This window comes from Chiloscyllium plagiosum, chromosome 29, assembly GCF_004010195.1.
Source record: "Chiloscyllium plagiosum isolate BGI_BamShark_2017 chromosome 29, ASM401019v2, whole genome shotgun sequence".
Taxonomy (NCBI): domain Eukaryota; kingdom Metazoa; phylum Chordata; class Chondrichthyes; order Orectolobiformes; family Hemiscylliidae; genus Chiloscyllium; species Chiloscyllium plagiosum.
In genome coordinates, this window is record NC_057738.1 from 24,075,391 (window position 1) to 24,090,249 (window position 14,859).

At 40.8% G+C, this 14,859-nt stretch overlaps 1 protein-coding gene across 3 annotated transcripts in view; it reads left to right on the forward strand.

Moving 5' to 3' along the window:
- Positions 1 to 14,859, forward strand: part of slc12a7b (solute carrier family 12 member 7b) — a 246,993-nt gene that overhangs the window by 72,012 nt on the left and 160,122 nt on the right. The window contains exon 1 of one of the 3 annotated variants that reach the window (XM_043719308.1): positions 8,746 to 9,107. The exons of the other annotated variants lie outside the window; for them this stretch is intronic. Coding sequence (XP_043575243.1) covers positions 9,008 to 9,107 — 100 coding nt within the window. The 5' untranslated portion in view covers positions 8,746 to 9,007. Of the gene's footprint in view, positions 1 to 8,745; positions 9,108 to 14,859 lie in introns of those variants that run through there. 3 annotated transcript variants of the gene reach the window in all.

A 14,859-nucleotide genomic window follows, 5' to 3' on the forward strand; every position in this document is an offset into this window, starting at 1 on the left:
AAAGGGGCAGTACAAAGAGATCTGGGTATTCTTGTACACCAGTCATTGAAGGTAAGCATTCAGGTACAGCAGGTAGTGAAGAAGGCTATTAGTATGCTGGCCTTCATTACAAGAGGGATTGAGTATAGAAGCAAAGAAGTTCTTCTGCAGCTGTACAGGGCCCTGTTGAGACCACACCTCGAGTACTGTGTGCAGTTCTGGTCTCCAAATTTGAGGAAAGACATTCTGGCTATTAAGGGAGTGCAGCGTAGGTTCACGAGGTCAATTCCTGGAATGGCGGGACTACCTTACGCTGAAAGACCTGGAGCGACTGAGCTTGTATATCCTTGAGTTTAGAAGACTGAGAGGGGATATGATTTGAGATATATAAGATTATTAAAGGATTGGATACTCTGGAGGCAGGAAACATGTTTCCGCTGATGGGTGAGTGCCGAACCAGAGGACACAGCTTAAAAATACAGGGTAGACCACTTAGAACAGAGATGAGGAGAAACTTCTTCACCCAGAGAGTGGTGGCTGTGTTGAATGCTCTGCCCCAGAGGGCAGTGGAGGCCCAGTCTCTGGATTCATTTAAGAAAGAGTTGGATAGAGCTCTCAAGGATAGTGGAATCAAGGGTTATGGAGATAAGGCAGGAACAGGATACTGATTAAGGATGATCAGCCATGATCATATTGAATGGTGGTACAGGCTTGAAGGGCAGAATGGCCTACTCCTGCACCTATTGTCTATTGTTTTTAAAGTGAGAAGAAAGATTTTTTAAAAAAGACATATGGGGCAATTTTTTTTTGGGTGTGGAATGAACTTTTAGAGGAAGTGGTGAATGCAAGCACAGTTGCAACATTTTAAAAGGTGTTTGGATAAGTACATGAATAAGAAAGGTTGAGAGGGAAATGGACCAAGCACAGGCAGGTGTGACTAGTTTAATTTGGGAATATGGTCAGAAGGTCAGATTCCTGAAGAATGGCTTATGCCCGAAACGTCGATTCTCCTGCTCCTTGGATGCTGCCTGACCTGCTGTGCTTTTCCAGCAACACATTTTTCAGATATGGTCAGAAGGGACTGGTTGGACGGAAGGGTCTGTTCCCATGCTCTTTGACTCTGTGACTTAAAAGGGCATGGACAGTACAAATGAGAATGGTGAAAGGTAATGCAAAACGTTTAAGAAAGAAATCAGTACAGTTATGAAAATTAAGTAGAATTGCTACATGAAAATAACAAATATTAAGTAAGCAATGTTAGACATATCAAGGACAAACATTCAGTTATGATCAGTAAGGAATACATGAGCTAAAATCTGAAACATTGCTTAGTTTTTTTTAAACCAGCAATATTAGCATATTGGGATTAAAGAAGAAACTGAACATTTTAATATAGGTTGGAGGGAGAGCTTGGTAAACCTACAGGCTCTGATGGACTACATCCATCAGGGACTTTTGGACATACTTCCAGATATTGAGTAAAATGGAGCAAAGACAGTAGAGAACACAATTTGACTTGAACAGGTGGACATCTGCAAAAATAAAAGACAAACTTGATGACTGCCCAAGTACTTGTTAGTGGGTGCAAGATGCACATTGAAGCCACATACATGCAAATTACACATCGGCAGTCATCCAAACCCTTAGTCTATTTGCAAATTCAAACATGGACATGCATGACAGCAACTGTTGAAAAATATTGTGTGAAATTAGAATTTCTAGCCGGTATCCACAATAGCAGAGAAATTGTTGTATCTCTGCAATTGGAAGCTTGTATGACTTTCAGGAATAGAGGAGTTTCTCTGATGCTATGGATGCTGGGTCAAGAATACAAAACCCAAAAAGCTGGAAACTGCACCAGGCATAAGGATCCTCATTTGTGGAATGGCAGGTTCACTTGCAAAACCGGACATTGGTCTCTTGAGGTGTGACCCTGAGCAGCTTGGGAGGTAAATAATTATGGAGATGATAATGTGGTGGTGATACTCTGCTGCAAAGAACCACATTTCACCCCTCTGCAAAAACCACAACCACACGGACTGAGCTTAGAAGAGGAATGGGAATTCTACAGTAATGGCTGTCAATATTTCTTTGCTGGAGATTGGATGTGGGGTGTTCTAAAAGTTCAATCACTGAGTGTAGGAATCACTGCCCTGCTAGTACTTATTGTCTATCCCTATTTGCCACTGAAGGTGATGAGCTGTCAACTTAAACTGCTGCAGTCTGTGTCGTGTAGGTACACTCATAGTGTTACTGGGTGGAGGGGGAGAAAGAGTTTCAGCATTTGACTCAATGACACTGAAGGAATGGTGATATGTTTATAAGTTAGGAGTGTGTGACTTGAAGGAGAACTTGCAGGTTGGCATTCCCATACAATTCCTGTTTTTGTTCTTCCAGGGAGTAGAGGTTGCACGTATAAAGAGTTTTGGTGTTGTTGCAAAACTTCTTGTAGATGGTACACAAGTAATCTGTAGTGGAGTGAATGACTGAAGGCGTTTACATGAGGCACTGAACAAATGGGCTGCTTTGCCTTGGATTAAGTCACATGCAGGATTGGTGGTAGCATTATCATGGTTTCCAGATGCAGGAACAGCAACAATAAGGATAAAGCCTTACCAGACCATCTGGCTACTTTCTCACTGCATGCTGATAGGAGGCCTTGCAACACCTTGGACAGTAACTCAACTCAGCCGAGAATCATAAGCAATAATATTCTAATGCAGATGAACTAATTTTGAAGCTAAATGCAATTACACTTGTAATGATCATATATAATCTAATGATTTTAGGTGTTGCATGGTCAATGTGTTATGTGATGCAATCTCCAGGATTGCTGACTTGCTGGTTGGAGGTAGAGTGCCATTGGACTACAGATGCTGGATTCAGTTTCCATTCCCATCAAGTTTTACAGTTGTATTTGTGTGCGGAGCAGAGGAGCACAGCAGCGTGTGAAAGTGCCTGCACGACAGGATGGGTCTGGTCTGTTTGCAGGCATCAGATGCAACATAATAAACACAGGCCTAGTCCTATTGATGTATAATGCTATAATTTTCTGTTTACATAGTCTAGTCCCTTCATCAATTTTAGTAACACCAAAAATGTTGTTTTTCTGCATTACTAGGGTAGAACAACTTTCTCCATGAGACTATCACAACAGCCAAAGGCCCTTTAAAATTAATGTTAATTCTACCGCTGTACCTTTTAGGCAGCATCCAGTCTCTGAGATGACCAGAATTGGACTGTTAATTCTGGATGAGCCTTAACTAAATTTTAAATCATCCTCTGAGGGCAGTTGTATGAATATGGAAAATGTTTTAGGATACCTGTCTCCCTAATTTGTCACATAATGAGTAATGTTTGCTGCTGATTGGATTAGGATGAAGTCTTGAGAAGAACTGTTTTGAAATAGTTTGGTAATGGGAAAAGAAAAGCTCAGAAGGAAGGATTGTTTTTATACTATTGGGCTTTCCAAATCTTTTTTTTGTAGTTCTGCATGCATTGTTAATTTCATCCTCTTGTATGGGTTGCCCATTTTCTGCACAGTTGGTGCTGTTCTATGTCTGGCACAAAGGATAAAACTTGCCTGCTGAGACTTGTTATTTTCATCCTGTTTGGGAGTTGCTGAACAAAATTAAGTAAGACTTGGTGCTAACTGCTGCACAGCATGCAAGATACCATCTTTTTATGATTGCTACAGAATCATTAAAGAAGCTCTAAAGGAGAATCATTCAACACCACAACTAGACTTGGGGGGAAAACATCAGCCCTTTCCTTTCTAAGTGTGTCCCTTCCTGTGAAGATTAATTTGAAATTTTAAAGCGAAAATGGGAGGGCAAGCTCAGCAATTTGTGAACATACGAGAATGGGCTTGCTAATGTTACATAAGTGACCCTTCTTCAGAACTGCAAGATAAATTAAAATACTTGATGGGAATTTTTAGAATAGAAATCATTAGAATTCCCAACAGCGTGGAAGCAGGCCATTTTGGCTAATTCAGTCTGCACCAACCCTCTGAAGAACATCCCACCCCCCACCCCCCACCTTATCCCTGTAACCCTGCACTTCCCATGGCTAATCCGCTTAGCCTACACATCCGTGGACACTATGGGCAGTTGATATGGTCAATCCACCTAATCTGCACATCTTTGAACTGAGGAGGAAACCCATGCAGACACTGGGAGAATGAGCAAACTCCACACAAACCGTTGCCAAAGGTTGGAATTGAACTCCGGTTCATGGTGCTGTGAGGCAGTCGTGTTAACCACTGAGGCACTATGCTGCCCTAGAATTGTCACAATCCTAATAGGAAGAGCACCAGAAACTGAGCCCTGCTATTTGAAGACCCAAGTCACAAATATATGAATAATCATCTTAGTGATTTTAAGTTGGTCAATTTGCCTGTTGTTAACCTGGTATCTCAATTCAGTGGCTGGTCAGTTAGACCTTGGTCTTTGCTTGAGGAGTTAGAAGTTTTTTTCGAAGATGTTGATTAATGGGTTTCTTCCAGTCACAGAGGGAGACTGACCTGTCTTTGCTTACAGCCTTTTAGTGGTCTGAGTGCAACTTTCCTCTTGTTTCTAAATTCTGAAACAAACTGAAAATTTTGTAGAAAAGCTATTGAGGCAGATTTTTTTCACCCAAAGACACTTATTGCCATCATATCTCAAGTATCAAATTCAACATCTCCAAAAGTTATGATCTTGTGTAACAATAAATGAATAGTTTGTAGTTCCAGTTTGACCTCCAAGTTGCTTTTTTAAGACGAGACTGATTTAATTCTTTTGCAAGACAATAGTGTCTAGATTCTAGTTTTCTGTTTATCTATTCCAAGTAAATCTTTACAGAATGGACAAACTAAAGGGGAATCTTGTATTATATAGTAACCAACAGACATTATCTCTTTCAATTTGCTAAGATTTTAAAAACTGCCAATCAATGTTTTAAAAAAAAATCTCTCCCAAGTGAGTGTGTTAGGGAGATTGAGCACAAAATCTAGATTGGCTCTCCTGGTACTGCAACAATACATGGTGTTGCACTTTTGAGTAAGATTAAATAAAAAGTTCATCTGCTCTCCTGGTTGAATATAAAAGAAAATCTCATTAAGTTATTTGAAGAAAGGTAAGAGAATGTGTGAGCTTGCATTTTCCCTGGTATTCTAGTTTTCAGTTGCCATTAAAAAGGTCAACTTTTCTCTTTACAGATTTTTTTCAATATTTTCTGTTTTAGATTCTAGGAATTTAAGCATTCTCTTTTTTATTCCCTTGTGGGACCTGGGTGTTGCTAGCATTTATTGCCTGTCCCTAGTTGCCCTTGCGAAGGTGGAGGTGAACTGATTTCTTGAATCGTTGCAGTCCATGTGTTGTAGGTGGGCCCACATTGCCCTTAGGGCGGCAATTGCAGGATTTTGACCCAGTGACAGTGAAGGAATGGCAATATGAGTGACTTGGAGGGGAACGTACATGTGGTGGTGTTCCGTGTACATGCTGCCCTTGTTTCTAGATGGAAGTGGATGTGGGTTTGAAAGGTGCTGTCTTAGGATCTCTGAGTTTTGCTTTCACATACAGTTTTTCCTGGAGAATATTATTTTGGAGTTAAAATGACTATCACTTTTTTTTGGCGGAGGATGACTTAACCTTTTTAGAGGTTAAAAGGTTAAGAGGTTTTAGCAGATCAAAACAACAGACCATTGAACTGTGTAACGCACAAGAAGTAACATCTGAGCTGTACTGTGCTCCGATCAGATTGTAATTTGAATGCAGTATCCTGCTCTGTACGTTGTGAAACAAAGTAAATGTTGAAGTGCTGGTGGCGATGTTTAAGGACACTTGCAATCAGCCTTGCGGCTTTTGGTCTGTGTTGTGAGGAAAGATTGAAGAGACTAATCACCTCAGGCTTAGTATATGAGAAATGATCTTGTAATTAAACAAGTTACTATAACAAGAGTCGCTCCAACCTAAGAATCCGTATTTTAGGATAAATGTTAGGACTGTCCTCATACACCATTAGAAAATTCCTAGATAGGAAAGTCGATTTTAAATCTTGAAGTCTTCGAAAACAAATAGATGAGATCTATTTGGATGCATTTAGAGGCGTGAATGGCTTTCCACATCTGTAATAATCTTGTGATCTGTTAATTTTCAACCACTTCTAGATCTAGGCTATGCCAATCTTAAAACATCATTAGTTTAAAGAAATGGGCTTTCTAATTGGAATGGGTCATTCCCCAGTCTGTGTAACCTTAGTTGCTCTTTCTTGATGCAGTTGGAAACCAAGCATGTGGATAATAGAAGAAAATCAGTCAATGATTGCAGTCCCTGAGATTGCACGTGTATGAGCATAAAGTGAGACTGGAGTTGGGCTGTGCTGTGATGTCTTGTCATGAACAGATAATCTGCCAGCACTTTGGTTTTTATATTTAAGAGGATAGTAGAATTAATTGTGGTGAAGTGGAGAGGATGTTCTGCAGCCGCTGTAAAACTCTAACCCTCTGAAACCATACAAGACTTCCAACTTACTGCCTTAGCATTCAACTGGTGTAAAGTCAGTCAGCTGTTTTGGAATATGAACAATATTCTTTTCCATTTACTTTTATTCATAATATCAATGTTATTCTCAGGCTGCAAATTGAAAGTTTGCCTCTGTGTCTTATGTTGTTACATACAATGACGTCATTCAAGAAACTGGATGCTGCCCAGAACACTCTTTACTTGTTGAAGGTCTGCCTATCCATCAGTATCCAAGGAGCAGGAAAATCGATGTTTCGGGCATGAGCCCTTCTTCAGGAATGAGGAAAGTGTGCCAAGCCCGAAACGTCGATTCTCCTGCTCCTTGGATGCTGCCTGACCTGCTGCGCTTTTCCAGCAACACATTTTCAGCTCTGATCTCCAGCATCTGCAGTCCTCACTTTCTCCTATCTATCAGTAACCTACTCTGTAAATTTACAGGATGCAAAGCAGAACCTCCCATACCCACAGTCTCTAGAAGGACCAAGTCAGGCACCTTCCTGATATGGAAGCTTCTGACTGTTTCTTCATTTTGCTGTGTCTACATTTTAGAATTCCCAACTTGACATGGCTATTGGGAGTACATTTTAACCACACAGATATAATTGTTCAGGCAGCTTAATGCCACCTACGTGTGGTTATTAAGGGATGTGCAATTAATACCAGCTTTGGTGATACAAAAACATTCACAATCTGGGTCCTGTCACTATTGGGCAGTCAACCCAGTTCAACCCATCACCCTCACTCCTGACACTTTGCTTTTACTCCTGTTTTTAAACTGTTTCTACTTGGAGCATTTTTTAAAAACTACCTTGTTTTACTCACAAAATTTTGAATTTGGTGATTTGTGTTACTGCCCAGCCGCTATCTACTTAATGTTAATGGAAGTCTCGGTGGGTGACACATCATATTAATGTTAAATTATGTGCGAGAAGGTTTTGATATGCCTTTATCTTGTAACTCTTGAGCTGAAATTTCTCACTGCTATTCATCCCAAAGTTTCCTGCAGTCTAATTCTGAAAAACTTTCATTTCCATTCCAACAATATTCCTCTTGTGCAGCCCTTTTAATACCAATATCTGTAATCTGATGTGCAAATAAAGCCAATTGTGAATAAAATTGTATTTTCAGCCGTAACACTAATAACTGGTCTGTTTGTCCCTTATCTTAATGCTGTTTATAGGTCATGGCCATGTTCAAATGGGTGGCTGTGCTTATCTATATAAAGTAGTTATTTTTGACTTGTAAACACACTGAAGATGTGAAATGAGCAATGTAAATGCAGATTCTTGCATTTCACTCCCACGCTCACAATATTTTCCTTTTGTCCTTCTCATCTCCCATATCCTCCTATTATTGCCAACTCCACATGGATTTATTGAGATGTTTCATCACATGATCTGCTGACCTCTTCACTTTGCCCTTAGTCACTGGACACCCATTTTCCATGCATTAACTTCCTGCACCAATTGGAAATTAGACAGCCTCTCATATCTAATTGAATTATGGTTAAAATACTTAATTCCCATGGTAATGTTTCTTTAGGTTGCAGATACCATTATTCCTGAAGATTTCTCTTGTCCTGGAGTCTTCCAAAGTTCAACCTGAGGGAATTGGCAATTCCTTTTTTTTTGCGTTTTTTTACCCTTAACTTCTCTTCCTTCCTCTGTTTATTTCTTTCGCTCTCCATTAGTTTGTTGCACCTATTAGTTCAAGGCTCTCTTGGAACTGTAGGAGGTGGAGATCTGAGACCAGAGTGTGAATTAACAAAGCTGCTACACCCCACCCCACCCCACATAGTATGCCTGTTAGTTCTGGCACTAAGCATATTTTTGTCCACGTTGTGTTTTATCTCTCAGATTTCCTAAAACAGTCCTGTGGTAACTTTTCCAGATGCAGTTGGTCTTTAGCCTCTTGCTTATTGAATTCTTCCATTGTAATAACCTCTGATTTCTTTCCTCTTCTACATTATATCTCTCGGCAGGATAATCAGAAAATATTGCCCAAGTGAGCAGGTGGGAATTGAACCTGGGTGTCCTGGCTGAGAGGTAGGGAAACTACTACTGTGGCCAGAGGGACTTTTTCTCCTGTTCTCCACTCCTACATCAACTCTCCCTCTAAAGTAGGAATAAAAACAGATTTCGATACTACTAAAATTGAATCTTCCATATCCAAATGGATATGGGTTATCAACTGTACATCTTAAAGAAATAAATCAAGCAAAACTTTCCTTTTCTTTTTTAAGAAAAAGTGCTTTACAAAGTATCCTGTTAATAAATGAAGATACAGACTTTCCTGAGGCCTGGCCCAGTTGTAGATGGCAAGAAACTTTTGCTTCAGTTAAGACAGTAAAACCAGGACACCTGAAGTCACATCCTGAATCAGTAAAGTGTTCTGCCCAAGATGGGTGGAGAATGGTGATTTCCATATAAGGCAACGTGTCACATGGTCAGATCCAAGCAATAGAACTGAAACAGCAAGTTCACTCGAGACGAGTTACTGAAGTTCACACACATGGTGTAAAAATGCCGACTAACTTTACTGTTCTGCCTGTGGACGATGAAGGAGCCCCAAAGGAGGGTGCAAGCCTCGCTGCAGAGAACGACCCCGAAGTACTTGCATCTGGTGAGTGAACAAGTTACAAACGAAACCCTACGGGCTAGAGCTAATGCTTTGTTGAACAATGGAAAAGCAGCTTGGAACAAGCAGGTGTTGGGATCCTCCCACACAACCACTTTGAGAAGCAAGAATTTTGTATCTTCGACAATTAACTTAGATTTGTCGTGAAGTTCTATTAAAGAGTATCAGTACTGATTTTTGTTTCTTATAAAGCATATCTGTGAACAGTGAACTGCAGCCATATCTGGGAACTCCAAACAGAACAGCATGCTTGATGTTAAGCTTATCTGCTGTATTTTTCGGTTATTTAACTTACCCGTATACCTTGATTTCTAATAAATGTGAACACGTGGTTTCAGTCGTAAAGTCTTAGTACCCCGGTTTACTTATTGTTAGTCTCCATTTGCCCTGTTCTGTGCTTGTAAGCTCTTATTTGTTCCTTTCAAATCAAATATTATCTGACCCAAATATCTTTGAAGTGACTGGACCACATTCCGCGGTTTAAGGAGGTAGTGCCTGATTTGATGGAAGCAAATAATTGGACTCTATAGATATCATTGAACTGAACTTGAGGCTAATATTTGATGTTTTTTTAAAAAAAAATCTACATCGTGGTGTGTTGCAGGCAGTATTTCGTTTATGCCAAATCCTTTTATTTTGAGACCTTTGTTTTGATGTGGAGACCTATCTCTTTTAAGTTAATTGAATAGTGCGGAGTATGAGTTACAAATATAATTCAAATGTGTTTAGATTTGAATGTAGCATCTCAGGAAGGAAGAGGCTGTTACTGCACAGATTCTCCACAATGTGATAGTGAAGTTCAACAACAACTGCTTTGATTTATGTAGCCTCTTCAAACAGTAAAACATCCCAATGTGCTTCGTACAGAATGAGCAAACAATATTAGATAGCGAGCCACCTGAGAAAGTAATGGAGCCAATGTGAGATTAAGGACAAAAGATATGGTAATGTTTAAAAGGAGGATTGCCCTTGGTTGGTGAAGATATGTGATGTGAATATATTTACAGTGCAGAGTTAGGTGAAGATCTGGAACATATTACAGGTGATGGTGGAACTGTGGTGACAAAGGCTTGGCAGCAAGGCCTTTTGAAGGCTTTGCCGTAACCAGGGGCTGATGTAAGTCAGTGATCAAAGGGGTGATGGAGGAATGGATAAAGATGCTGACAGCAGAGGAATAGATTACCTCAAATCTATGAAGGTAAAACATGAACCAGCAGGAGTGCCTTTTGAGTCTAAACATAACCAACATATGGATGAGGGTTTTGACAGCACGTGAGCTGAGGGAGGGATATAGTTGGGAAATATGTAACCTTAGTGATGGTGGAGGTACATGGCAGAAATTCATTGCCAGATTGAATATGACGCCGTATTGTGAGACAAAATAGATTGTGTGTTGCTGGGAAAGCACAGCAGGTCAGGCAGCATCCGAGGAACAGGAGAATTGACGTTTCGGGTATAAGCCCTTCATGTAACAGTCCGGTTCAGCCTGAGAGTTGTCAGGGAGAATACTGGAGTCACTGACCTGTTTTACATAGTTTGTAAAGAGTGTGAAAAATGGCTTTCAGCTAAGGAACCTTTTCCTCATCCTGTGATAGATGTCTGGCAAAACTGACAATTTAGAGAGAACAGGTGGGTCGGGATATAGGTATGGCTAAAGAATTGGGCAGGAAACAGCAAGTGTAGACAAGAGGTACTTTTCCAGGTTGACAACACATGACCATTGGGTTTCCCAGAGATCAGTGCTGAGACCACAACTGTTTCATAATATATATTAACTTGCAGAAAGGAAGTGAATGTGCTGTAGCACATTTGTAGATGATGCAAAAATAGATAACAAGACAAGTCATGTGAGAGTTACAGAGATATTGATGAGTTAAGTAAGTGGATAAAATGGAATTTAAATGTGTAGTTCATTTTTGGAAGTGAGATGTTTATTTAAATGGTGGAAAATAAGCTGCAACGCAAAGGGGCTTGAGGGAGACTTTGTACAAAAAGCGCACAGGTGCATCAGGTAATCAGGGACACTAATGGATTGTTGGCCCTTATTTCAAGGGGGGGGCTGGAGTATGAGTAGGGAAATCTTACTGCAACTGTACAAGGTGATGGTGAGACTACATCTGGAAAACTGTGAGCATTTTTGGTTCCTGTATTTGAGGAAGGATATAATGTCATTGGAGACAGTTCAGAGAAGGTTCACTGGGTTCATCTCGGGTGTGGAGAGGTTGCCTTATGAGTAAAGGCTAAAATGGTTGGGACTCTTAGTAAAGTTAAGAAAGTTGAGAGGTGATCTCATTGAAACCAATAGGATTCTTAAGGGGCTTGAGAGGCAAAATGCTGAGAGGATATTTCCCCTCGTGGGAGAGTCTCGGAGTAGAGGACTTAGTTTCTGAATTAAGGGACACTAACTTAAGTCTGAGATGAGGAATTCCTTCTCTCAGGAACTCCATGCCACAGAGAATGTGGGAGCAGGATTGTTGTATATGTTTTAGGCTAATTCTTGATCAGTAGTGGAATGAAAGATTGAAGAAAAGACAGGAATGTTGAATCAGCCATGATCCTATGAATGGTGAAGCAAGCTTGAGGGGCAAAATGGCATATTTCTGTTCCTATTTCTTGTGGTCTGACAAGACATTCTGAGTGAGAGCTGGATTTTGCTAACGTACATGATGCTGTGCTTCTGGATGATGATGCTGAAAATGTGTTGCTGGAAAAGCGCAGCAGGTCAGGCAGCTTCCAGGGAACAGAAGAATCGACGTTTCGGGCATAAGCCCTTCAGGAATCATTCCTGAAGAAGGGCTTATGCCCGAAACGTCGATCCTCCTGTTCCCTGGATGCTGCCTGACCTGTTGCGCTTTTCCAGCAACACATTTTCAGCTCTGATCTCCAGCATCTGCAGACCTCACTTTCTCCTTCTGGATGATGATGATGCTGAGCAGAATGATGTAAATGTGAAACAAGAGTCAAGGATGGGTTTACAGTGTAGAAAGATACACCAGATGCAATGGTGACGGAGAAGGGAGAATAACCTTTGCTGGTGATTCTTTCACTGTTATTTATTAGATAAGGATGGAAATGGATAATTGGTGTCTGGATGGGTGGGTTTGCAAGGTATAGCTAACTATGCAAGGAGCATGATATAGCTAATTATGTCAAAGACAGCAGGTAGATGCAGTCTGGCAAGGAAGGATAATTTACCCATGTTAAAAAAACTGTCCTGAAGTCTCAAATGATGAGCAAGGACAGAAGCCTGATTTGAGGGGTTTCAGCTTGGATTTGTGGAAGAGATTACCACAGATTTTGAAGGTAGCATTCCAGCACTTTGGAGAAGATTAGAAGGATAAAGGGTTAACTTAAGGCATTCATTGTCCGCATCTGTTGTGAGAAATAGTCAATATCTCAGACCGATGTTTGTCAGTATATTTTGAGAAAATGTAATGGGGTGAGGGCAAGAAAGTTAAGTGTTGTATATAAAGGAGATGGAATTGCGGACTTGTTAAAGAAATGGCAGATTCCTTTATTGAAATCTCTCTTGGGATCTGAAAAATGATTCGTGGTTATGATGTGAAACTGGGCCTGCAAGGTGTTAAAGTGCCTCATCAAAAGATAAGGTTTTGCTTTTTAAACTTTGAGTTTGAGACGGCACATGTGTAGGATGCAAAGGATAGATCAGTGAGTGAAGACGTCAGGCACACTTTCAAGAGGAAAAGACTGAGTCAGTAACATGCCAGACTGAGGGCTTCAGTTGGGAGAGACAGTTGACTGAGAGAATTTGGAGACTGGGGAAATCACCTAATATTTAAAAGAAGAGAAAACATCAGAACTGTTTAGCAACGTGCCAAGTTCCATGAGTTGGAATATTGTGTGCAATTCTGGTCTCCTTCCTATCTGAGAGATGTTGTGAAACTTGAAAGGGTTCAGAAAAGATTTACAAGGATGTTGCCAGGGTTGAAGGATTTGAGTTATAGGGAGAGGCTCCACAGGCTGGGGCTGTTTTCCCTGGAGCATCGGAGGCTGAGGGGTGACCTTATCGAGGTTTACAAAATTTGAGGGGCATGGATAGGGTAAATAGACAAAGTCTTTTCTCTGGGGTCAGGGAGTCTAGAACTAGAGGGCATAGGTTTAGGGTGAGAGGGGAAAGATATAAAAGAGATCTCAGGGGCAACTTTTTCATACAGAGGGTGGTACGTGAATGAGCTGCCAGAGGAAGTGGTGGAGGCTGTTACAACTGCAACATTTTAAGAGGCATTTGGATGGGTATATGAATAGGAAGGGTTTGGAGGAATATGGAAGGGTCTGTTTCCATGCTGTACATCTCTATGACTCTATGTATGATGTATGTAGCTGAAACTGAGGTCTATTAGCTTGGCCAGAGAAAAGATAGCTGAGAAAATAATTGGTGTGGTAAGGATTGAGTTTGGAAGAAGGAAATGGATTGACGGATATGGAGGAGCATTAGTATCCCAACAGTTGGACTGGCTGTACTTCATGTCTGAAAGTAAGGAAATTTTAAAAAAAATAAATGATGGATGAAATGGAAGAAAGGACGACTCGGAGAGGGAGATATCAATCCCTGAAGGCATTGAAATCACTGGTTTAGGAAATGCTGAGTGTCTTGTAGATATTCTTAATCTCTGGCTGATCCAAAATATGAAAGGTGATTATTTTTCCGGAGCCTCTAAGGTCTCAACTGCTGGCTGGGGAGTAGCTGAAAGACTTGCATTCTCTCCTCTGAAGGCCTGCACAAACTAAGAGCAGCTCGTGCACTTGACGAGTAAGTGGTAGACCTTTTCCTGAGCTAGAGGGCCACAAGGTAGCAATCCCTCCAATAGTTGCTGATCAATTGGCTAGCAGCTCTTTTGAATAGCAGCATCTTTTGGGAGATCTTGGTTGATGTCTGGGATCAAGGATCAACCCAGTTTGCCACTAAGTAATGATGAAAACGGTTTTATAGGGTGGGGGTCAAGGGGAGAGGAGTGCCGACGGTTGGCAGCAGTGGTGAGCAGTGGCTCTCAGTAGGCACTTCTTTCCTGATCTACACCTGTGTCTGATCAGGGGACTTTTTTGAAAGTGTAAATGCTCAGGAGCCCAAGCAGCCCAGACAGTTTGCTTTGCATTTCGTGCATGCTCACTTGCGGTAGCAGGATGAAGTCTTTAAGTACTAATTAATTGCTGACTTATGGACCTCAATGGGGATGGAGCAGGAATTTCATCCACAAGCCTTTCCACATTATAATTTTAGAAGGAAGGTGGCACAATTCATGTACGTTGCCTAATTGAATGCCCTTCCAACTTCCAATGACCGAGAGCCATAAAATTCCAGTCTAAAAGCAATTTGACAAAACATGGCTTGTATTCCCATAAAGTTTGATGGCTAATTGAGTTTGAGGTGTTTTTAAAATGACAAGGATTCCATGCAGTAGATGAAGGAAAACTATAGGTTCTGTTTAAGGAGTCCAGACCAGTAGGACAGGATTAGTGCTCGGCCACTTTAAAATGAAATCAAGAAGCACCTTTTCATACATCCGGTAGTTGGACTGTAAAGTCTAGTTCTTGCAAATGGCTGTGAATGTTAGAATTGCATTTTTTCAGGACTTGGATTTTTATTGAAAGGTTTTAGATCATATGTGGCTAAATTGAGCTCACACACTGATCAGCCATGCTACAATTTGAATTGTAAAGGTCCGAGTGGCTTGATCATGTTCCAAATCTCTCATGTATTCTTATCTTGTGGAAGTTG